The 23,624-nt window shown below is 38.9% G+C and overlaps 2 protein-coding genes across 3 annotated transcripts in view; both read left to right on the top strand.

Moving 5' to 3' along the window:
* rasa3 (RAS p21 protein activator 3) overlaps window positions 1-10,542 on the top strand; it is a 29,278-nt gene extending 18,736 nt beyond the window's left edge. Inside the window, exons 8-25 of one of the 2 annotated variants that reach the window (XM_079463015.1) lie at window positions 1,548-1,621; window positions 2,384-2,488; window positions 2,571-2,727; window positions 2,804-2,952; window positions 3,035-3,149; window positions 3,852-3,926; window positions 4,118-4,241; window positions 4,491-4,597; window positions 4,794-4,871; window positions 4,957-5,034; window positions 5,322-5,395; window positions 5,487-5,534; window positions 5,897-6,003; window positions 6,209-6,291; window positions 6,454-6,662; window positions 7,285-7,388; window positions 7,734-7,917; window positions 8,062-10,542. In XM_079463015.1, coding sequence (XP_079319141.1) covers window positions 1,548-1,621; window positions 2,384-2,488; window positions 2,571-2,727; window positions 2,804-2,952; window positions 3,035-3,149; window positions 3,852-3,926; window positions 4,118-4,241; window positions 4,491-4,597; window positions 4,794-4,871; window positions 4,957-5,034; window positions 5,322-5,395; window positions 5,487-5,534; window positions 5,897-6,003; window positions 6,209-6,291; window positions 6,454-6,662; window positions 7,285-7,388; window positions 7,734-7,917; window positions 8,062-8,137 — 1,947 coding nt within the window. In that variant the 3' untranslated portion in view covers window positions 8,138-10,542. The remainder of the gene's footprint in view (window positions 1-1,547; window positions 1,622-2,383; window positions 2,489-2,570; window positions 2,728-2,803; window positions 2,953-3,034; window positions 3,150-3,851; window positions 3,927-4,117; window positions 4,242-4,490; window positions 4,598-4,793; window positions 4,872-4,956; window positions 5,035-5,321; window positions 5,396-5,486; window positions 5,535-5,896; window positions 6,004-6,208; window positions 6,292-6,453; window positions 6,663-7,284; window positions 7,389-7,733; window positions 7,918-8,061) is intronic. The other variant, XM_079463016.1, reaches the window with a different exon arrangement.
* pros1 (protein S) lies at window positions 10,261-23,567 on the top strand. The gene is made up of 14 exons (XM_079463018.1): window positions 10,261-11,125; window positions 12,396-12,553; window positions 14,033-14,057; window positions 15,802-15,879; window positions 15,961-16,083; window positions 16,592-16,720; window positions 17,178-17,306; window positions 18,083-18,323; window positions 19,276-19,462; window positions 19,554-19,718; window positions 19,814-19,982; window positions 20,145-20,281; window positions 20,375-20,600; window positions 22,756-23,567. The coding sequence occupies exons 1-14, from the start codon at window positions 11,035-11,037 to the stop codon at window positions 22,932-22,934; spliced, it is 2,037 nt and encodes a 678-aa protein (XP_079319144.1). The 5' UTR covers window positions 10,261-11,034; the 3' UTR covers window positions 22,935-23,567.
* The last annotated feature ends 57 nt before the right edge of the window (window positions 23,568-23,624 follow it).

The raw sequence follows: 23,624 nt of genomic DNA, 5'->3' as shown, positions 1-23,624 counted from the left end.
GCACAGTTAAAATCCTCTACCGTACTGTCTTTCTGTCATGATCATTCACTTACTGACATTAGCAAAACAATGTTGGTGTAGTATGTAGATATTTATGAATGTGTATATCACAGGAACAAAAGTATATTCTTTGAATCAGACTGCTGTCTGAATGCTTTCTGTCTTGAGACCTGTTAGACTTGTGGTTATTGAGAACACCTTTCTGGGTTGCCCTGGAAGAACATCCATCTCTTGTTAATTAAATAAAAATTGTACCATTACATTTGAAAGTAAAAGAATCTTGAATAAATGTAAACTATGCTTGGTAGGCCTACTTGATTTTCAGGGGGAAATATTATTTTCAATTTCAGAAAATGTTATGTGAATATTTAGGTACTGTATATCGGCTAATATATCGGTTATTGACCAAAATGTACATATTGGTGCATCCCTATAAAACTACATTTTAGCCTCAACATTTTCATCAACAATATTACGTGCTTATATAGTCTTAGTTGTCGTTTAACGGCCTTACTTTTGGTCATTATTTTTGTTAACGAAATAAACACTACTTCCCAAAAGTCCCCACAGCGCTGATGTTTGAAGAGACTCTTGCGCAACTCACGAGACGTTAACGGCAAACGTTATTTGACTGGACAGCTGTGTTTCTATTTCCTCTATCACTCAAACAGTCCTGCATGTGTTTGGAGACAGGATCAGTCTCGCTCTCAGACACACTTTAACACGTCTCGGGGGGGCGACAGGAGACAAGTGCTTGATTTATTGCAAGACACAATCTGCTTTCAGTCTTTCCCACATACAGCTTCATCATCATCATCATCATCATCACCATCATCATTTACAAGCCTCCGCTTGTTGTAAAAGATCATTATTTTAATCTATAACATTTGTATGAGTCACAGAATTTCATAAAATCTTCTGGTGTCACATAAACGAGCTCCTAGAACGATTATTAGTGATTTATTGATGCTCCTTCATGACAGATTCTGATCAGACACTCCAGTGTTATCACAGTGCGTCAGACCAGCCTTATGTCTGCATGGGCACTCATCGTAATCTCACTTCTGTTTTCTCTGAAGTTCACACGCTTTAGGGTGTGCATCTTTAAATAACACATAAAGCAAGGCTGCTGTTTATTCTGTTATTACACTATGTAAAATAATATGTTGAAATTTATTCAACATATCATTTATTCACCCTCATGTGGTTTGACACTTGTATGACTGTTTCTTCAGTACGACACAAAAGAAGATAAATGTCTAAGTGGTTTTGTGTCCATACCATGTCAATGGGGTCCAATGTTGTTTGGTTACATCCCTATTTGTGTTTTGCAGAAGAGAGAATGTCATTGAGCCCAAGTCTTTAGATTGTGTGGGATTTACTTGAAAAAGTAAAATGTCTGGATGTGTATAATGTTATTTGTTGAACGTCTTTTGTAAACTTGTATGTTATTCGTAACATGTGTAAACTCTGGGGCACGCACCCAAGCTTTTTACTCACCACCCATGCTTTTGGTGATGTGACAATAAAAGTGATTTGATTTTCAGGTGACCAAACCGCTGAGCTACACAAAACGGCAGTTTGATGTGGAAGAAGATGATGTGGACAAACTGGCTCTCAAGTGAGTCTGGATGAACGTTCTAGAATTTCAGTAAAGAGGCCAAAGTGTTAAGAAACATCCTCAAAACAACAATATTAAAAGGGAAATACAGTAGCGCTAAAAGCCTCAAAACAAGGGCTGTCAATGTCAAACAAGTAATCGCGATTAATAGTATCCAGAATCAAAGTTTGTGTTTACATAAAAGATGTACTGTGTATTGTGTATATTAGTTTTGCATTTATTAAAACAGTGTATCAAGGATTATGGGTTTTATTTTAATATACAAAACAGGAAATAAAGCGGGCAGTTTAATCAATTATTTTATAATAATATTAATACAGTCTTGACTTAAAGGGATGCGTCAGCTAAAAATGAAAATCATTTTTGTCATCATTTACTCGCCTTCGAGTTTGTTCTGATGAAGAGAAAGATACTTGGAAGAATGCTTATAACCAAACAGTTCTTGTCTTGGGGGCGAGATCCTTTGGTTATAGGCATACTTCCAAATATCTTTCTCTGTGTTTATCAAAACAAAGACATTTGGATAGATTTGGAACTACTCGAAGGTGAGTAAATGATGACAGAAATGTCTTTTTTGGCCAACTACGCAACACACATTTTGTAATGTTTGATCGTAAATTAATAATAATATATAAATACTCAAATAAACATTTTTCAAAGTAGAACATTACATGGTATGTTTGATTGATAATGTATCACTACAAATACGTACATATGTTTAGTGAGTGTGCCATAACCTTTGATCATTAACTTTCCCCTCAGGGTGGACCTGTGGAACGCCAGCAACCTGAAGTTCGGAGACGAATTTCTGGGAGAGGTACGGGTGCCTCTGAGGGTGCTGGGACAGTCAGGCGTTCACGACGCATGGTACGACCCTCACAACCTCACGTTCTGTGTTTGTGATAAATTGGTGTCATGATAAGCTCACAGGGTGTTCTGCCAACCCCAGGTACTTCCTTCAGCCCAGAGATCACAGCAACAAGTCTGTTAAAGCTGATGAGCTGGGCTCACTAAGACTGAACATCGTTTACACCGAGGACCACGTGTTCCCTACGGAGCATTATAACCGGCTCAGAGACCTGCTGCTGCACTCTTCGCATGTCCAGGTGTGTGTGTTTGTTCATACGAGTCTGTGAGGGTTTTCATGTGATTAGCTCATGTGAGCGTGTGTTTGCGTGACAGCCCGTCTCTGCGTCTGCCGCTCACATCTTGGGCGAGGTGTGCCGAGAGAAACAGGAAGCCGCCGTCCCTCTGGTCCGACTCTTCCTGCACTACGGGAAAATCGTGCCTTTCCTCAGTGCCATTGCCCACGCCGAGATCAACCGCACACAGTGAGCTCTCGCACACATACAATGTTTATCAAACCAGCAAGTTCGTATGTGTTTTTGAGCTAAAGTTCCTCTGTCGCTTCAGGGATCCCAACACCATTTTCAGAGGAAACTCCCTCACGTCTAAATGCATCGATGAGACCATGAAATTAGCTGGGATGCATTACCTCCAGGTCACGCTGAAGCCCATCATAGATGAAGTGAGTCTGTTTATGGTTCTCTCACTGAACTGTTTGTTAATGTTTACATGACGCACCACGGTTATTTTTGGTCATATCAGACACCCTGAACCTTCAGTATTAAACCTCAGGGTGTAACTCGTCAAGCAGAGATGTGATGTTATCTGACTTATGATTTGCATGGTTCAAACATCATTGTAGGAGGGTCAGAGCAGTCTAGAGACAGAATATAAAAAAGACTCACAAGTAAAACTCTTAAAGGGACAGTTGACCCCAAAATGGGTTCTGCACACTTCGTGGTACCCAAACATTGGCCACTATTGGCAAAACCACACAGACCTTTCTCATAATATTGTATTTTGTTCCATAGAAGAAAGGGTCCTTAAAATTGTTCAAAAGGAGTAGTTCAACTTCAAAATTCGGTCATCATTTACCCTCTTGTAATTTCAAACCTGCATGATTTTCTTAATTCCGCAGAACACAAAGGAAGATATTTTGAAGAATGATGTTAAAAGCCCCCCATTCACTTGCATTTATTAAAATAGAAGTGATCGGGGGGCTGTGCCCTTCTATTACTAACATATTTCAAAATATCATCTTTTGTGTTCTGCAGAAAAAAGAAAGTCATAACTATTTCTTTGACATCCAGCATTTCCATTTACAGCCCAGCATGTGTTAGTGAGTTTATCACGAGGTAACATTCGCTGTTTCATGTCTCCGTAGATTTGCAACGACCACAAACCATGTGAGATCGACCCCGTCAAGCTAAAAGAGTCTGAGAATCTGGATACAAACAGGGTGAGTCACATTGGTGCATCAACACAGATCTGTAAGATTGTGCAGTTTAAAGTCGAACTCAACACTTTTGCTTCATGAGAAACAAAAGCTTCTACATCAAACTACAGTACTGCAGCTTTACTGTAAACACCTGTTTTTTGCATGTCAGGTCACCTCTTCCTGATGTTTATTCTGCATGTGTCTTCCCTTAGGAAAACTTGCGGCATTACGTCGACCGCATCTTCAATGTCATCACCAGCTCGGGCGTCAGCTGCCCGACAGTCATGTGCGATATTTTCTTCTCGCTACGAGAGTCTGCAGCGACACGTTTTCAGGGTAACTGCTTACATCACAGCGACATCATGGAAGACATTTGCGTTGATATTCACATTCTCAGTGTTTTATTCTTCCATTTTCATCATGTGTTCTTCACAAGTTTCTGTTTATTTTTGCTCGCCTGTTAACAAGTCAGTTCACATCGCCCCCTTCAGGTCAAAGATAAGCATAGCAGCGAGGACAATTGATTTTTTGCGCTTGATTTTTACAGACAAAGAGATTAATAAAGATGTGTCTGTTCTTTTGCAGTTGATCCAGATGTGCGGTACACAGCTGTCAGTAGTTTCATCTTCCTCCGGTTCTTTGCACCTGCGATCTTGTCACCAAGTCTTTTTCACCTGCGGCCGCATCACCCGGTGTGTACTATTGCATCTCCTAATTCAGAAAAGGGGTTCTTGAGTATTGTTTCCAAGCAGTTTTTTTACCAAAAAAAGCGCTTCACAATCTGTGTGTTATTTCAGATGGGTTGACCTTTTTTAAAGACTCCTTTTGATCAGTCACAAACGTTCAAATGAAAATTATTTTCTCTTCCCTACTGTTGTCTTTAAATAGGATCCGTGCACATCACGAACCCTCACTCTCATCTCCAAAACCATCCAGACTCTGGGGAGTCTCGCCAAGTCCAAATCTGTGAGTCTGGATATCCACAGTATAAATAGCTCCTTTGTGCCGTTTAGAGAATGACAACAAACATGTTTATCTTCGTCTCTGATAGGCCAATTTCAAAGAGTCCTACATGGCTGCATTTTACGATTACTTCAATGAGCAAAAGTACGCTGATGCTGTGAAAAACGTAAGTGAACTGTGCAAAACTTTATCACTGACTTATACGGTTTCTATTTATAGGTTTTCTTTAATCAAAGAATAGGATCTTTTGACACTTAAAAATGTCTTGATGTTCTTAAAGGAGCAGTTCACTTCAAAATATGACCCCCATTGACTTTCCGTAGTAGGAATACACATGTCAATGTAGGCTTACATAGTTTGAAGTGAACTGCTCCTTTAGATAAGACAACAAAATATCAACACTCGAAAAGTGACTTTATATGCACAAAAAATCATTCGGTTCATGCGTCTCAGTTTCTAGATCTGATATCATCGTCCGGTCACTGGGACCAGAAGAGCATTGAAACGCCCATCATGCTAAAGGAAGGGTGAGTAACACAAGTTTGATGATAACACATCGGAAACGCATTTGTGTGACACTTCAGCACGTGTGTGTTTGTGTTCCTCTGCTGGACGCAGGAGTGTTAAACTCGGTATTAAGAGATTTGATGCGAAGGGCTCTGGCAGGTAAGACGCGTCTGCGCTTAGATGCCATTGTGACCTTTGACCCTAAATAGGACCCTCACTGTATATGATTGTAGTAATTTAGAAACCACATAGAATAAAAGCATCCCATAATAGAAACAGTCTGTGTATCGTTGGTGTGCTGTGTGTGCACAACACGAGGAGTCACTTTGAAACGCGCTGTTTTGGGGGAAATAAGAAATATGGTTAATGTGCTGTTGTTTCTCTGATGACACGAGAACGAGTTTTTGTTCATATTAGTTGCTATTGGTGTATGAATCAGACTGGAGGGAGTTTGAGTTAGACTTTATCTGCTTTCTTTGAAGAGTTTACTTTCTAACCTTCGCCGGCCTCCATCTCTCCAGATTCATGATCAAACGCGCTCAGGGGCGAAACCGCTTCGGTCTGAAGAACTTCAAGAAGAGATGGTTCCGCCTCACTAACCACGAGTTCACGTACCATAAAACCAAAGGTAACTCGGCGGGTTTGTCCTTCACTCTCACTACGAGGAACGTGTCTGTCATGTTACATATGGAGGTCTGCGCACGTACTGATATTATGAAATCAACAAAAATAAAGACACAAATTACAATCTGCAGTTGTTTTTTAGTGTTTAAAAAGAATTTAAAAAGACTCTCACGATCAAAAGGGATGTGTCTGTTGTTGTGTATGTCCAGGAGAGGGCGCTCTGTGCAGTATACCTATAGAGAACATTCTGGCTGTGGAGAGACTGGAGGAAGAATCCTTCAAAATGAAAAATGTAAGAAATACACACCTGACAGTGAGCCTTATGGGTTTCTAGCTGATACAATAGTATCTTAGATTACAGGAGTGATATGTATGTGGTTTCTCTTATCTGCTGATAATCCGCAGTGGTTTAATGCATTTCATTTTGTGACTGTGACTCTTTCTCCTGCACCAGATGTTCCAGGTCATCCAGCCAGAGCGGGCACTCTACATCCAGGCCAATAACTGTGTGGAGGCACGCGACTGGATCGATATCCTGACAAAAGTCAGTCAATGTAACCGGAAGAGACTCAGCACGTACCACCCGTCTGCATACCTCAATGGCCACTGGCTCTGCTGCAAGATGTGTGCAGACACGGCGCCCGGTTGCACCCCCTGCACGGGGTGAGTCTCCTGCGTGCGTTTCTGAACTTTTAGCAGAATCACATTTGTGCTGAACAAAGTACAGTAAAAATACAGTTGTTTATCCTGTGTTAAGGATCTGTCAATCAGTTTGATGTTGTGTCTAGGGCTGCAACAACTAGTCAATAATAATCGATAATGAAAATAGCGATCATCTGCGAGCTGCACAGTTATAAATCAAGCGTGTCTCCCCATGCGGCGAGAGCTGCGCAGTTTTAAAGTCAAACGTTTCTCTTCGTGCAGCGTGATGTGCGCAGTTTTAAAGCCAGGCGTGTTTTGCATGCATCTCTTTAAGCAGTTTTAAAGTTTAAAGGTTAGAGGTGTTTTAAATGAAAACATTTAAGATTATATTAGTAAAACCCAATTTGTGGCTCAATATTCTGATTTGGGGGAATATTTAGTCCTAGTTGTGTCAGTGGATAGGGATATAGATTGTGAATCTGTAAGTGAATCAACAAATTTGTTGGGTGTTGTGTCAGAGGATGAGGGTTCAGATTGTGAATCTCTGTGTGAATCAGTTTGGTGTTGTGTCAGAGGATCTCCGAGTGAATCAATTAGATCTTTCAGTGTATGAGGGTTCAGATTGTCTGTTTCTGTTGTACAGTGGACTTCCTGCAAACATTCAGCTTGATGTGGATGGTGACCGAGAGACTGAGAGAATCTACTCGCTCTACAACACATACATGTCTAAACTAGTGAAGATGCAGGGTGAGTGATGGTTCTTAACCCACTTACACAATACACAAACTAAACACAACAAACACAAACATTACATGATCTATTTACCTCTATAAAAACCATGGCCCATAACGAAACAGATTATTTATGACATGCACAGTACTTTTAATATACAACTAAGAGAAAAATTTAAATCTGGCCTTAAGTCTGTAAGATATGTTTTTTTAAATATGAAAAATGGCACACAGCAAACACGTTCAAATGACACCAACAAATCATTGAATCAGACTTTTCAATCGATTCATTCTGAAGAAGAATTTAAACTGAAATGATTTGATCTGTTTCTCTGCATGTTTTTGTCTGTCTCTCTTTCAGAGGCGTGTGGAAGTAAGTCCGTGTATGACGGGCCTGAGCAGGAGGAATACTCGACGTTTGTGATCGATGACCCGCAGGAGACGTACAAATCTTTGAGACTCATCATTTCAGCTGTTCAGACGCTGGAGCAGCAGCACATGCAATACAAACGAGACAAATTCAGGAAAACTAAGTACGGCAGCCAGTGAGTATCACCACTGAACCAGTGTCACTGAATGCTAAATGCTTGGGCTAAGGGCTGTACAAAACTCACTTTTCCTTAAAGGACGTTCTCACTATTTCTGTTAGGTGAAACACAAGTCAACACATCATGTCTTTGTGCTTTTAGGGAGCATCCAATAGGTGACCAGAGCTTCCAGTGCTACATACGGCAGCAGTCAGAAAGCTCCACCTACTCCATCTGACGACGCATGGTCGCCACTGTGACATCTCACGCACAGGACAACTTGTGATTGACAGAAAGGAGCAAGAGATGTGTGTCTGCTGTTTTTATAAAAACCAGACATGTTCCTGTGACAGTGGCCAAGCATGTCAAACGTCACATGATCCTGTGGACTATGACGCTCCATCGCACGGCACATTTGAAACTTTTATGATTTTTTAAGTATAGATGTTTTTTTAAAATTGAGTACTAGAAGTCGTCAGGACCAAACAACAGCTCCCACGATGCTTTGCTGTCGTCATTGACCTTCGGTGACTGATGGAGATATCAGACTTTGAGGACCTGAGATTTAATAGAAAATTAACTGTAACTGTTGATATAACTCATACGATGAGAGTGATTAATATCGTCACCAGTTCATTTTGTGGAATCTAAAGTTTTGTGTTTGTCTGCACGCTGCTCTTCGTTCAGACGGTTATAGTATTAGTATTGTTTCATCATTTTGCAAGCCCCCCCATGGTTCATGCCAGCTGAAGTAATGCTGCATTGTGGGTAATGTAGTTTGTGTGTTTTAAAGCATGCGGCGCGACAAGTTTATTTTAATGTTCTTGTTAAACAGAATCATGATTTTATGAACTACCTAACTACCTTTGTACAAACAAATGATCTGTACGTCTTTGTGTGTATTATACGTTCTGTTGTGTGTTGCTTTCTGTAGGTTGTGCTTTTACAACATTTCTGTTCTCATGGCATGCAACATACCACGTGTGTAAAAACCTGTCAAGATGAGCTTAGATCATATTTCACCCCAAAATCAAAAGAAAGAAAAAAATACATTTTGCATACAGAAAAAAAACAGTTTAGATTATTGGGCATTATTGTCATGACACTTTTATCTCATTATTCTACTGTAAAAAAAACAACAAGGGCTGTGCAATTAATCGAAAATTAACCGACAATTTTGGCCTTCATCAATTACAAAAACACAATAATCGTGGCAACCGATTATTGTGCCGCATTCCATTTTGCAAGGATCTTCTCTTTTCTTGTAGTATGAATCCACAGCGCACCCTTTTCCTATACAGTGGTTCAGCAGTGCCATTTCTTGACATTTCTTTGTCAGTTAAATCCTGAATTTAAAAGCCACGTTTTTTTATTATCTATTGTTTTATGGCTTAATGAGTAATCGTGTTAAATAATGGGGATCTCCATATTGGCCAAAATAATCGCGATTATGATTTGTGTCATAATCGAGCAGCCCTAACCCCTACTTGTCATAACTGTAATGCACAATAATGATATGTTATTTATTTGTCAACTTGATTGGTAAAGCGTGGTGCTTGCAACGACAGGGTTGCGTGTTATATTCCCAAGCCCTAGTATTTATATATCATGGTAGTGTTATACTTTTTTATTGATTTTGATTTAATATTACACTATCTATTTTTATTGTAATACAGTATTTTTACACCATATTTTTGTTGATGTAATGAGAATTCCAAAAATATAAAGAATCTCTATTACAGGGAAAAACCTCAGAGGTAAAAAGGTCTGGACACTTGTTGTCCAAATGTGGTGCAGGCTTTGTTTTCTTTATGCAAATAATTTATGTTCTTACATTCATTTTTGAGTGAAATATGACCCAAATAATGTTTTTAGTAGATTTTCAGCTCTTGAGTTTATACACATTTTTGATGTTTTACTGTACATTTACACACAGGGATTCATTCCCATTATGTCCTTGTTTCAGTGGTTCTAAACAGAGGGACCGTGGGTCCCAGCTGACTTCCAAGGTGGGCCTCAAGATGACCGCTATTTTTAAATTAGACAAAATCAACATTGTGTTTTTATATATTTTTCCAGTTAATAATAAGCGCCAAAATATTTTATTAGGTAGATGTTGTGAGTTGGAGGGGGCCTTGGAGTCACAAAGTTTGAGAACCCCTGCCTTGTCTGATGCATGTTTTATTGATGTTGTTTTAAAACAGCCCATAGTTTCTTCCCTAACTGAATAGCTATTTACTTTTGTATCACAAAATGATGACTTCGTGGAAAAACTGATCTCAAAACCCAAATTTAACCAGACGCACAGTATAAATGAATAATGCAATAATGTCACTTATGAAAAACTGTTTTGTTGATTCACTTTTAATGAGGGAACTCAGATCACAGACACACAGAAGGGAAACGTTGTGTTTAAAGAGTATTTCTTTAGATCTGGGTACAGATTTGAAGGATTGACCCGTTGCTACGAATGAAGGCAATAGTTACACTGTACATGATCTCTTCTGAAATATTTTGTTTTTTTAAAGGTCATCGGAGAAGATGCCTCTTCAGGATATTTTATATAAAAACAGTTACCGAGATCAAAAATTAGTCGAGGAGAAAACAAACAATATATCCCAAATAAAAATATATTTGTTGTTGATCGTGTCTGTTATTTGGTCATATTGATCAACTGAGGAATGGATTTCTGCGAGTAGTCGTTGAGTCTCAGATGTTTTTCGTGAAACAGAAGCAAACAGTTAGTTGATCTTTTAGTGCAATATCATGAAGTTCATATTGAGTACTATGGGTTTGAATCAGAACGAAAAGTTTGCTTTTCCTGAAATAGTTTTGCTCTTTAGGGAAATTAAATGAGACATTTAGTTATGAAAAGGCATTTCAGTAAAAATAAACTGAATGAATGTTATTATCCGAGGCTCATTCACACTTTTACCTACAGTTGTCAACAGAGGGCCACTAGTCAGCCGCAGTTAACCCTTGACCTGCGGTATTGTGTGTTCTCTGAAGTGGCAACAGCGCAACATCAGTCCAGGTCCGATTCAGCTTTTCTGTCCCGATCACACGACACGATTTCAGCTGGAATAACGTTTCTCGGCGCGGAAATTGTCCGGATCGAGCGATTCGAACAGCGGGATGATATGTGGACGCGTCGCGGCGCTGAGCGGCTCTCTGCTCGGCCTCATCTTGCTGCTGCTGCCCGCTGAACTCTGCGCCTCTTATGGTTGTGAGTACATTCAGCGGAAACACTCAATAATGTTTACCTTTTGTAGACCGATATTATGTAACATCCTCCTGAACAAGGTTACAACGTGACAAAAGCGAACAAGATCAAACGATTATTTGAGTTACTGTTGCAAGAGTAAAACTGCGGTGACGTCGCTTTATCGCAATGCGTGACACGAAATAACAATATGTCTGAGTCTTTTAAACTTAGACTTTAAAAAGACATACTTAGGTGTGTTCATACATGTGAGAAATTCGCATTATTTACAATATAACCGCGTAAGCGCAAATAACGGAACGCTATAATGTTTACAAACGTTGCACGGCGTGACGTCTTCGTTAAAGTCCCCGTGAACCGGAAGTTGCGATCGTTTTAACTTCTGTAGTTTTACGCATTCACGAGTGAAATAGAAAATTGTGGGCGTGGCTTTCGTTTTTCTCTGCGATTTGATTGGATGTTTTAAATTGGATGTCTCATTTCGTGTCTTTTCCGTGATTTTTTTTTTATTAGTTCAACTTCTTGGAGCGCTGCACTACGGGTCATTGAAGAAAGAAAGCTCGCGGTTTTAGAGGCGAAATGTGAATCGGGCCAAAGTCGTCTAATTTACGTCATTTAAGATGGATAGTGCATTTTCTGATTTTCACTAAAGATTTTGAGGGCACACACATTTTAAAAAGAGAATGACCCAAAAAAATTATCATTTTAATTTCACTCATTTAACGCGAAACCCCCCCCCCCCCCCCACCAATCTTTAACATACACAGACACTTCTGTAAAATATAAACTCGAATATAACAACTAAAACAAACAACTTTTCATTGCAAACAAACTCTAGCAGCACCACGTGGGGAAGAAAATCGGAACTACACAGGGAACAAGTATATTATATTAAAATATTATATCGCTTATTGCTCCCAGAACTCTTTGTAAGTCGCTTTGAATAAAAGCGTCTGCTAAATGTAAATGTTTATATGTAAGGGATAATCCATGGCTAGCTGTTCCTTGAAGTGTTTTAATGCACCACGTGGAGGCCAAGAACCACCCGACGCCAAGTGATGTTTGTAATATTTGATCAGACGAGTAAAAATGATATTTTCGTCAGATATTTTAAGTGATGATCAATCTGAGACCTTGTGGAGCATGTGTTGAGGTCCAACAAAACATCTTATGATTTAAAGTAAATTATGTATGAAAAATGTCGTGTTTTTTTTGGGGTAGAATTTAGGGGAATGAACCAGTAACGTAAACGTAAATGTCTGTGTGTGTTAAGTTATTTCACAGAATAAAGCAAATCAGTTCCTTGCGCGACACCGACGTGCAAACTTACCGTTTGAAGAGCTCAAGAAGGGGAATTTGGAGCGAGAGTGTATCGAGGAGATGTGCAATAAAGAAGAGGCGCGAGAAATCTTTGAGAACGTCCCAGAAACGGTGAGATCTCACCCATGTCGCATTAGATCAACAATCTGTGACCGCCTTGCGTTTAAAATAAATATTGAATACATCAACCTTGTATCTCAGTAAATATATTTCTCAAGGTGCTGTTGAAATGAAATTTCAAACGAAAACGGAACAAATAAGTTTTTGTAAGTAATTTAACAAATTAAATTTTGTATTAAAAAATGGAGTGAGACAGGGAAAAAGAATTGAACATACGGAGAACAGGAGTAACCAACGCTCTAACCATTAGGCCACAGCTGACCCCCTAATGCCATCAATACATACTGATGGCATTGGTTATAGAAGGATTTCTAAACTTCTGAATGTCTCAGCGAGCACTGTTGGGGCCATAATCTGGAAGTGGAAAGAACATAATTTCACCATAAACCAACCATAACCAGGTGCTCCTCGCAAGATTTCTGACAGAGGCGTAAAAAGATGAATCAGAAGAGTGGTCCAACAGCCAAGGAACACTTGTGGAAACTTCAGCAAGACCTAGAATTAACAGGTACAATTGTTTCAAAGAAAACAATAAGTAACGCACTCAACCGCAGTGGCCTGTATACACGCTCACCAGGCAAGACTCCTGAAGAAAAACATGTTAAAGCTCGTTAAAAGTTTGCTGCACAATATTTATTACAAGCCTGTGAAATACTGGGAGAATATAGGCAGATGAGACCAAAATTTACCTCTTTGGATGCCATAATAAGCACCATGTTTGGAGGTCAAATGGCACTGCCCATCACCCCAATAACACCATGACAAAAGTTTGGAGGTGGGAACGTCATGGTGTGAGGCCGTTTTTCAGCATACGGTACTGGCAAACTTTATATATTTGAAGGAAGGATGAATGGACAAATGTACAGAGACATTCTACCAGAATGATGAAGATGAAACGAGGGTGGACATTTCAGCAAGACAATGATCTCAAACACACAGCCAAGGAAACTATCAGTTGGTTTCAGCGAAAGAGAATAAAGCTGCAAGAATGGCCCAGCCAATCACCCGACTTGATTCCAATAGAAAATCTTTGGAAAGAACTAAGGATAAGAATTCATAGAAGAGGCCCACGAAACCTTCAATTTGAAGACTGTTTGTGTGGAAGAATGGGCCAAAATCACACCTTGAAGCTGTCATTACCAACAAGGGCTTTTGTACAAAACAAATTAATACATTTCAGTAAGTGTGTTCAATACTTTCCCCTGTGTCATTTTATTTTATTACACGAAACTTAATTTGTGAATTTATTTGTTTTGTTTTCTTTGTATGTATGGATTATTTGGCATGTCAACAACACCTTGAGAAATATATTTACTGAGAAAAATGGTGACGTGTTCAATATTTATTTTACCCGCTGTACACTTGATAATAAAGTTTTATAAATCCTGATTATGTGATGCGAATATTTTATAAAGGTGTTCATGGTTGCTCAACGAGTGATCTGATAATGATTGTTTATTTATTTTCCAGGAATATTTCTATCCCAGGTATATCGGTAAGTCGTTGTCATTATTTTGTAACAGTAACAACAGAAACAGAAAATTTCTGAATGTTTCTGGGCAATGTTGTTATGTAATTTCTCTGCTCATACGGGGAGGGTACGGTTGCGTCAGATGGTCTCTGGGAAAACATGCATGAGTTTGTACTTCAGTGCCAATCAGGCTTTAATCTGATTGGGAAACATTCTGTGACTAAGGCCTGTTTGGGCTCAAAGCCAGTCATTTCACCCGTAACAACAGGCACTTCTCACAAACAGCACATGCGGCTTTCAGTGGAAGAAAACAATCTCATTTTCATTTCTTTTGAAACACATTTCAAAACTTTAAATTGGCTTGACAAAGCCATGCCTAAAAGTTAAAAAAAGTTAGAAATGCTTTAGGTTTGACATTTTCATGTCAAATCTTTTTGATCGTTATCTTTTAGGATGTTAAAGTCCCAGTGAAATAAAAACTGACAAGTCTTATTTTTTCATGAAATATTGCAGTGTTTATTGAGAATAGTTTATCAATGTGGGTCATTCTCTTTTTAACATTAATGTACCCTCACAATCCTCAGTTAAAATCTGAAAATGCACTTCTGCCTTGAAATGACTAGCCATCTCAAATGGCGTAATTAATCTGTTAACTCCTCCCCTTCAACTGTCAGTCTGCTTCAAGTTCCATTTTAAAATGCAATGGCTGTTTTTATACATCTAATCGAATCGCAGAAAAAAACAAGCCACACCCACAATTTGTTTTAATTCGATTGGATGTATAAAAACAGCTGTTGCATTTTGAATTGGAACTGGAAGCAACTCCGGTGACTCCAATGGAACTGTTTTTTTTCACAGCAATGGCAGTTCATGGAGCCTCCTAATAGTTCCCGGAAGTTACTAGTAGCGCATGGAGCTGCGGCTAAACAGACCAACTGAGGTAAACGTTTAACCCATTTAAAGTCGCAAGTCATTTAAGGAATAAAAAAATTTAAGAAATAAAGCTTTCGTTGGTGCAACTCTCTCAATGGGACACCGCCTAACAAAGGTCATTTAAGATGGATAGTCATTACAGGAAGGAAGTGGATTTTCAGATTTTAACTAAAGATTATGAGGGCACACAAATTAAAAAAAGAGAATGAACCACATTGATCAACTATTTACAATAAACGCTGCAATATTTCACAAATAAATAGGCATTGTAACATGCAAGATTTTAACAAGTTTAAAAGATCTAACACGCAGTTTCAAAATGGTTACACATTTATACATAAAGCTAATATGTTTAACACAATGTTCCCATGTTTTAGCATGAAGCTAGCCTGTTTAGCAAGAAGCTAACGTGAAGTGGCATGTAGCTAGCACATCTTAGCTCAATGCTAGCATGTTTTAGCTCAAAACTAGCATGTAAATGTAGCTTGGGAGCTACAAGATAAGTTGTAGGTGAAAATGTGAGGTCTCTGAAAACATAATAATAATAATAATAGCTAATAATAAGCTTAACTACAGTAATAAAAACAAATACGATCACGATGGTCAAAGCAAAAAAATGTAAAGGGAAAATTTCGTTTCATGGTTTAAACCCCAAAACCCTGGTTTTACTATAGTTCAATACAAAAAAACATACTGTAATAAAACTGTGGTTACCTCAAAATAACCTTACACAACTACACTTTTACCCCCAAAATAAATGGTTAATTTCCAGTCTAATCACTTCATCACAGTCCTAATGTTCTCCACATTAAAATCCTGAGGTGGTTGTTTGTAGTGTGTATGGGGTCTCATCGAGTGGGAATCAATAATCCAAACCCGGGAGTCCCTCAGAACCTCCGGACCTGCGTTCAAGGTGATCCAACAATTATATTCAGCAGTTTTGATGTTTTGTTAGGTTGATGGGCTTGTTTGTAACGTTCCGTGTTGTTTTCAGAGATCAGTAACCAGTGTCTACCTCTGCCGTGTTATACGGAGGGTTACGAGCGCTGCGTGGATGGTCAGGGCTCTTACACCTGCCTGTGTAAACCCGGCTGGATGGGTCCGTACTGCGAGGAGGGTGAGTCAATGACACAAACACACGCTGTATGTGAGGTCAACGTAACATCGCTTGAAATGTGTCCACCCGAAATTGGCCTTAAATTGTCCAGAATTGTTTAAAGAGTAACTATTACAATGTATTTACAATAAAATGTCATGCTGTGTGTGAATGTGAGCAGTCTGCAAAGTTGTACTTTAACTTTAACTCTTGGAAAGGGTGTAAAAGATGGTTCGTGACTGTTCGAATTAGCAGTGTATAGACCCAAATGGTAAACAGGTTGATGTTATTTTCGTTTGGGCTTTGAGTTTGTGTTTCGAGTTCAGTCACCCCGTTATGTTGAAATGAAACTTTGCTTTGAGGGTCATTGGCACCAAGTCTGATGACGTCGCCACTAACTGGCCATAAGCCATCATAAATAAGCAATAACGTTAAACATTAGAATAACAACTGTAAATGCATGTCCTGCTAAATGCGTTTTCTTCGAAATAGTTTAATTTCTTCATGTCCTAACCCTGTTCGTTTACAGATATTGATGAATGTGAGGACGGAAACTTCCCTGCGGGTTGCAGCCAGACCTGTAACAATCTCCCCGGCAGCTTCATTTGCAGCTGCGAGAGAGGCTTTTACATGCACGACGACAAAACCAACTGCTTCGGTGAGGAGGAACGCATGCTTCGCTACACCACCGGTGTTGTGCTGGAGCGTTTGGTTGCGATCCAACTTCAGTAGATTTTCCTCTTCTGCCAGATGAGTTTGAGCTCCAACAGCTGTTCCAGGAATTCTGCGATTTTCCTGTAAAAGGGAAACATGATTCCAGTTCATCTGTGTGGTCCGTGTAAAACTGAGGCCGCAGAAATCTTGTGCCGAGGAAAACACGAACATCTTTTTCATATTAATTCACGTGCACTCAGACACACACAACATGGCGACATTGACAGTCAGGAGGTTTGTTGTGTAACATTGTTTTCAAATTCGTGGCCACATTTTCCATGCGTCTCATCCTCCAGATTCAGTGGGTTTTTAAAGAGGCTTTACATTGCAGCCTTAAATATCACACATGCAGGTTCCCACATGTTCAGCTCATGTGTCTTATGTTGTGTGTTTCATTGCAGACATCAATGAGTGCATCATGTATCCCAGTATATGTGCAGAACCTTCCAGATGCGTCAACGCTCCGGGCACGTTTGAGTGTCGCTGCCCGACAGGATTCAAGTACAACTCAACAACACGCAAGTGTTTGGGTGAGAAAACAACACGCACACAGTACGAAAACAGAGACAAATGCGACAATTGTTTAAAAACAAAGTGTATGAAAGGTGTCAAATGAATGTAGAGGTCAATCTAGATTTGGGGATATTTTATAAGAAATTAGTTCATATTGAGATCTTCAATAATTTTGACTTTTGATTGCAGACTTGACAAATTTGAGATTTCTAGTTTACTCAGATTAACACTGGTCATTGAAATCAAATCAAATATTAAGCTAAAATGATTGGAAAAACTTAAAGCAGTAATTATAATAATAAACCAAAACTCAAATAATGATTCATTGATCTTATATAGCAACATCAAATATAAACCAATAAATGATAAAATGACAAAAGCAAAATTGCTTGAACTTGAACTAAAATGAACACAAAAACTAAACATCTCAAAATAAAAGCTAGTTTAAAATATGAAATCAAAACTATGATAACTCTGGATTGAGACATTTTTGAGATATCTTCTGAAATTTTAGATTTTTCTTCAGGAGAAATATCTGAGCATAAAGTCATCAAGTTTTCATTTGCTCTCCATTTAATCTCATCGATGTCTTGAAGAAATAATTGAAATTAATCTAATCTGTCATTTATGTTTTATGAGTGTGCTTATGAGATTGCGAACCATCTGGTCACTTTTTCTTTTAAACCCTGAGATGCTTGCCATAATGAAAACATAAACGGTCCATTTCATCTTTCAGATTTGTAGTACGTCTAATACTAGACCTGTAAACATACTGTGTGTGTGTTTCACGCAGATGTAGATGAGTGTCAGCAGAACGTGTGTGCCGGCGAGTGTGTAAACTCAATCGGGAGTTTCTCGTGTTACTGTGATGGACGGAAGGGTGTGAAGTTGGCAGAAGATGGAAGCGTCTGTGAAAAGATTCCCCAGTGTTTGGATCTATATGATCATAAACATGGGGAAATGCTTTATCTGGGAGAACAGTTCTCCGGTTTACCTGTTTTATTCCTGCGCTTCCGCCTGCAGCCAGACACCAGGTATACAAACTGCGTTTGTTTTTAGAAATGTGATATTGGTTGGATTTCGTTTACCTGTAACCGAACTGAGCTTAGAATCAAAAATATGTTTTGTATAATATACGGTTTACTGTGTCGAGTCTTGTTTTTCATTAAGTGTTACATAATGTGAAACAGTTTTAAAACAGATCTTTGAATAATCTAATTTTTGCTTCTCACCCTCATGTCATTTCAAACCCGTATGACTTTCTTTCTTCTGAGGAACACCCGAGAAGATATTTTGAAGAATGTTGGTAACCAAACGACATTGTCAACCCATTGACTTTTGAACACAAAATCAAGGAAACTTTTCGAAATATTTCATTTAGCGTTCTTTAGAATAATGGTTATAAATAGACGGTTTTAAAGCGACAACATAAACATTACAAATGTGATGCTTTGTGGCCCGAACATAACTTCCACTTCACATCGGCAAAGAATAGAAATCGACAAGCAAAAGAAAGGTCACTTGGCTTAACTTGCCTCGCCAATATTTAGAATTTAGGCTGCGATACCAAGCTCAACCACTAGATGTCAATGTCCTATACGGTTTCTTTAAATGCGACCAAACTACATTCAACAAATTATGAGCATACGACAAAATTCAACAAATCGTTTATTTAATACAATTATCATACAATAAAATAATAATATCAATTAATATTAACCTAAATAATTATAAATTGTTACATTATTAGCCACTAGCCAGACAAAAAATAAACAAACACGGACCGGAAGTTAACTTCGGGCCAGGCTCGTACGTCCGATGAAACCATTTATAAGTTTTGAAATACATGAGGGTAAAGTAAATTAAAAAAAATATCAGAAATCGTTATTAAAATGTGACTGTTTCTTTCCTTTTCCAGCAATAAGAACTATATTATTCTATATCCTGATTTGACATCATGGTCTGTATTTGTGACTGTGGACGCAGGTTTGCCGCTGAATTTGATTTCCGCACATTCGATCCGGAAGGCGTGATGCTGTACGCCGAGTCTGGACCGGACTCGTGGTTTATGTTGGGGTTACGGGGCGGCCGTATCGAGGTCCAATTTAAGAACCAATACTCTTTAAAAGTGACTAGCGGTGGCAAAGCTATCAATGATGGCCAATGGCACGTGGTGAGTTCAGGACGGTGTTTAAAAGACATTATCTCCGATGATGAGAGTTTGTTCCTGTAACATGTATGTGCCGTGAATGTGTTTGCTGTAGATCTCAGTGGAGGAGCTGTCGGGCAGCATCAGTGTGAAGATCAGTAAAGAAGCCATCATGAGTATCAACAGTCTTGAGCGTCTCTTTACGCCATTCAGTGCCAAACGGGAAGCTAAAGTGAACATCGCTGGACTGCCCAGTGGCAACCAGAGTCTCATCAAACCTGTAAATCATCTTTGCACCGATATTCGCCCTGACATCCCACTCGCCAGTCTCATGATGGTCAGGAATCTTTATTTTGGTTGTGTGTTTGTGATCAGATCAACCCGAGGCTGGACGGCTGCATTCGGGGCTGGAACCTCATGAATCAGGGCACGTCTGGATTGAAGGAGGTGATTCAAGACATGGAGAGCAAGCATTGCTACGTTTATGTTGAGAAGGGCTCGTTCTTCACAGGTGGAGGTCTAGCTCAATTCCACATAGACTACAGTAAGTTTACAGCTTCGGTCTGACTAATCAAGTATTTCAGATAAATACAACATAAGAACAGCATGCTGTTTATTACTAATATAAATAATTATTTACCAAAAAAGGGTTTGCAAGTGTATCAGAAAGTAGCCGAAAATATTTTCTGATTTCTAATTTCACTAGGCAGATCAGACAGCTGGTTAGTGGATGTCGCGATAACCATTCGCCCTTCGAGCAGTAGCGGTGTTATATTTGCTCTGGTTGCCAACGACTCCGTCCCTCTATCTGTTGCCGTGGTAACACGAGGACCAGAGGATGCGGTAAACTTTGCACAGTAGTAACACCGTTGCTGAATGAGTGTTGAGGAGCTCAGACACAAGTCTGATCCGAGGCTCTTGTGTTTCTCGTCTCAGGAGCTGCAGGTGTTTCTGGATGGCGTCTCGGTGGCCGTGCTTCAGTCGCTCATGTTGTGTTATCCAGAAAAGCTTCTCGTAGAAATGAGAGTGTCGCCGGAGGAGATTCATCTGACAGCAAACTCTTCTACTGTGTCATACATCCATTCTGATACATTGGGTGCCTTATCTAAACTCAACAAGACCCTGCAGAATCCTGTGCAAACGTATATAGGAGGACTTCCAGGTACGATAACTTGATTTATATCTTGAATTGGACTGCTTTGTAGATGAAGAGAGACTTGCAGTTCTGTTTCTAAGCCAAGCCCATTGTAAGAATGATCAGATGTGCGCATTTAAATGTCACACCCCTATTAATGTATGATTTCAAAGCCTTGGGGGTTGTAAGGTTTACAATGTGGAGAAACACGACCCGACCAGGAAGAGGAACGTTTGTGAACTCAGTTGCCTAAAATGCTTGGACTAGTCTTACAAGTCTTCAAGATTGGTCTAATTGAAATCTGTGAAGTAAGACTGTTTAGTCCTAACTAATATTCAGTCAGTGAAGCTTGTTGTTAAGACACAATCTTAATTTAGCAGCTACGGCTTTTGCAACTGGACCCTGATATTCTGAAACCGCTTCCTATATCCTACTTGGTGAGCTTTATAGGGTGTAAGCCATTTTGTAGTGGTGTCTGAAACCTGAGTGAGCTACTTAATTCCCTAAACCCATTCACTCTTTTTTGCCCACAATGCACTCTGATTTTGACCGCAGACAACCGCTTGATTAGATTCAGCTGGAGGACACTGATCCTAAACCACGCATGTAGGATTATACAGATACAGACGAATGTGATAAACTTAAAATAAAACACTACTGTTTGTTTATTAAAAACAATTATTAAACGTGATAAATAAGCATGCCTGCAAATAAATGTTCTCTTTATTTTAAACTAATACAATAAACGTGACAAATAAAGTGAAAATAAATGTTAGTATTTATTTATCAAACAATCCTTTATACTGGTATACTATGATATAAGTGTAGTTTAATTTACTACAGTTTACTATTCACTTTACTTTTTAAGGTCCAGTGTATGAAATTTAGTGCCATCTAGCGGTTGAGGTTGAGTGGCGCAACCAACGGCTCCCTCCACCCCTCACCCCTCCCTTTCGAAGCACTACGGTGGCTGACACAGGACCAAGATGTTGTTACGTTTTCTCTTCTTTGCCAAAGGAGATAACGTATTTACGAAACGCGTTCTGTAGAGCAGTTTGTCCGTTTAAGGCTACTGTAGAAACAACATGGTGAATTCCATGTAAGGGGACAGTTGTCTATAGTAAATACCAAAGTACATGCCGAAATCTCATTTGTTGTTTGTTAAACTAGACAGAAAAAAGGTAGGAAAGCCGCCTTTACATTTCTGTTTATTACCTTCCTATTTGTCAAACGTTTAAAACTAGACCTTCACACAAACTCAAAAACATGTATACACAAGTTGAAACCTGATGTGACATTTGATCATGTCCACCTATAAATACAAAGTTTTGCATAGAAACGACTTCACATTTGTTTTGTAATGTGACCCAGAATAAGCGTGTATTCACTCTAGAGCTGCTTTATGTTCTCTTGGTATTTCACTGACTGCTAAATCCACTTACCGGGGACATAAGATCAATAAATCTGTCAATGATGTGCCCTAGATCTCTCGATTCAAACATCTTAACCAGCAGATTGTGTGTTTTTCATCCAGCATGATTTTTATGGGCTAGTTCAGTTGACGCTATCCCTTTAAACGTATCTCACCTGTGTCATGCTGTTTATCTGGATTCAATCAATCATTAAAATCCCTTCACTGGCTTTTAAAGACTTCTGTCTCAGTCGAAAATTGGATTTTGTTCATACAATCGTTCTTTTAAAATCAGTGAAAGATATAATGATGGAGTAAATAACTGCAGTATTATTGATCACTAATTGTTGAAGAAACAAAGAATATATTTTGGACTATTTTTAAACCATGACGGTGTAAGACAGAAGCGAAGTGAAAGAAAGTTCGATACGATTTTTATTTATAGTTTTTTTAAATGAATTTATTTGAAAAGTGCGTATAATGGCTATGTAGGTTTTATTTTGATTATTTCATTTTGATCATATGCTATGATGGTTGGTGGCTTAGGGGCCTTGAACTGTTCAAACCCACAAATGCTGCTTGCAGCTTTAATTTATATTTCAATTTTTGATTTATCTAATACTCATTCCTGTTTTTTCTAAAGCAACATTTCAAGTTTTTAAAATAATCTCAAAAATAAACTTTTATTTTATTTAAATTAAAATATAAACAGATTTCAAGGATTTTTCTGAGCAAAAAGAAACTCTTCGCTTTCGCTGTCTATTTGTGCAGATCTTCCGCTGTCCAACACTCCCATCTCAGCGTTTTATCACGGCTGTTTGGAGATCAGCGTAAACGGACTGAAGCTGGATTTCGACGATGCTGTCAGCAAAGACAACAGTATTATATCTCACTCCTGCCCTCCCGTGACATCCCCTGAACCCCCGTCTGCCCAACCCCACCCGCACTAGCCAGGAAATGACATCACAGCCAATCGCAGGGATCAGTTGCTGCAGTCGTTGTCTTCGTGTGCCTTTCGTGAGTCTGATTTGAATTCCTGTGAATCATTACGGATAAAGAGGGATTCTGGAATCACAGACGGACTTTATCGTGATAGTTTGATGTCCGTTTTTGTCTCTCTCTCTTTTTATTGAATATTTTATTCCTTCACGTGTTAGTGCACTAGTTTTTTGACCAACCTGTGAAGAACTGACCTTGAAGAACATTTAAGCATTTTACACGTTCCCTCTATTTAAATATACAGCCGAGATGTGAGTTTGTATTGGTTAAAAACGTTTATGCTGGATTGAAAACAGGAGAGATTCTGCAGTATTTTCTCAGTATTGACCCTGTTGTGTGAGTGTTTTGTGTTACGGTTTTAAACTTTGCTACGTGATCACTCGCTGTATTATTTCTTTAGCCTTTGATCATTTTAGTGTGAATGTTTTAGTTTGTTTTTGACCACAAGTTTAGCATTTAACTGTTATAATAAAACAAGTAAAATGCAGAAAATGTTCTTGTCATTGCGGTTTTTAACTATATATCAAATTAATTGTATTTATTAAAAGTCACTTACAAATGAGAAATTAAATCTGTTCAGACACAGAGCGCTCTGACCGCTCAGACATGTCCGGCACCTACACGTTATCCAGATGATATCA

This window comes from Barbatula barbatula (assembly GCF_947034865.1).
Source record: "Barbatula barbatula genome assembly, chromosome: 8".
Lineage (NCBI taxonomy): Eukaryota > Metazoa > Chordata > Actinopteri > Cypriniformes > Nemacheilidae > Barbatula > Barbatula barbatula.
This window is presented reverse-complemented; position numbering and strand designations above follow the sequence as displayed.

Bases quoted from the DNA above. Each gene is read 5' to 3' on its own strand.
- pros1 (XM_079463018.1), top strand. From the start codon at position 11,035: ATGATATGTGGACGCGTCGCGGCGCTGAGCGGCTCTCTGCTCGGCCTC. The intron at 19,463-19,553 runs GTGAGTTCAGGA...TGTTTGCTGTAG, and splicing joins ATGATGGCCAATGGCACGTG to ATCTCAGTGGAGGAGCTGTC. The intron at 19,983-20,144 runs GTAAGTTTACAG...TAATTTCACTAG, and splicing joins TCAATTCCACATAGACTACA to GCAGATCAGACAGCTGGTTA.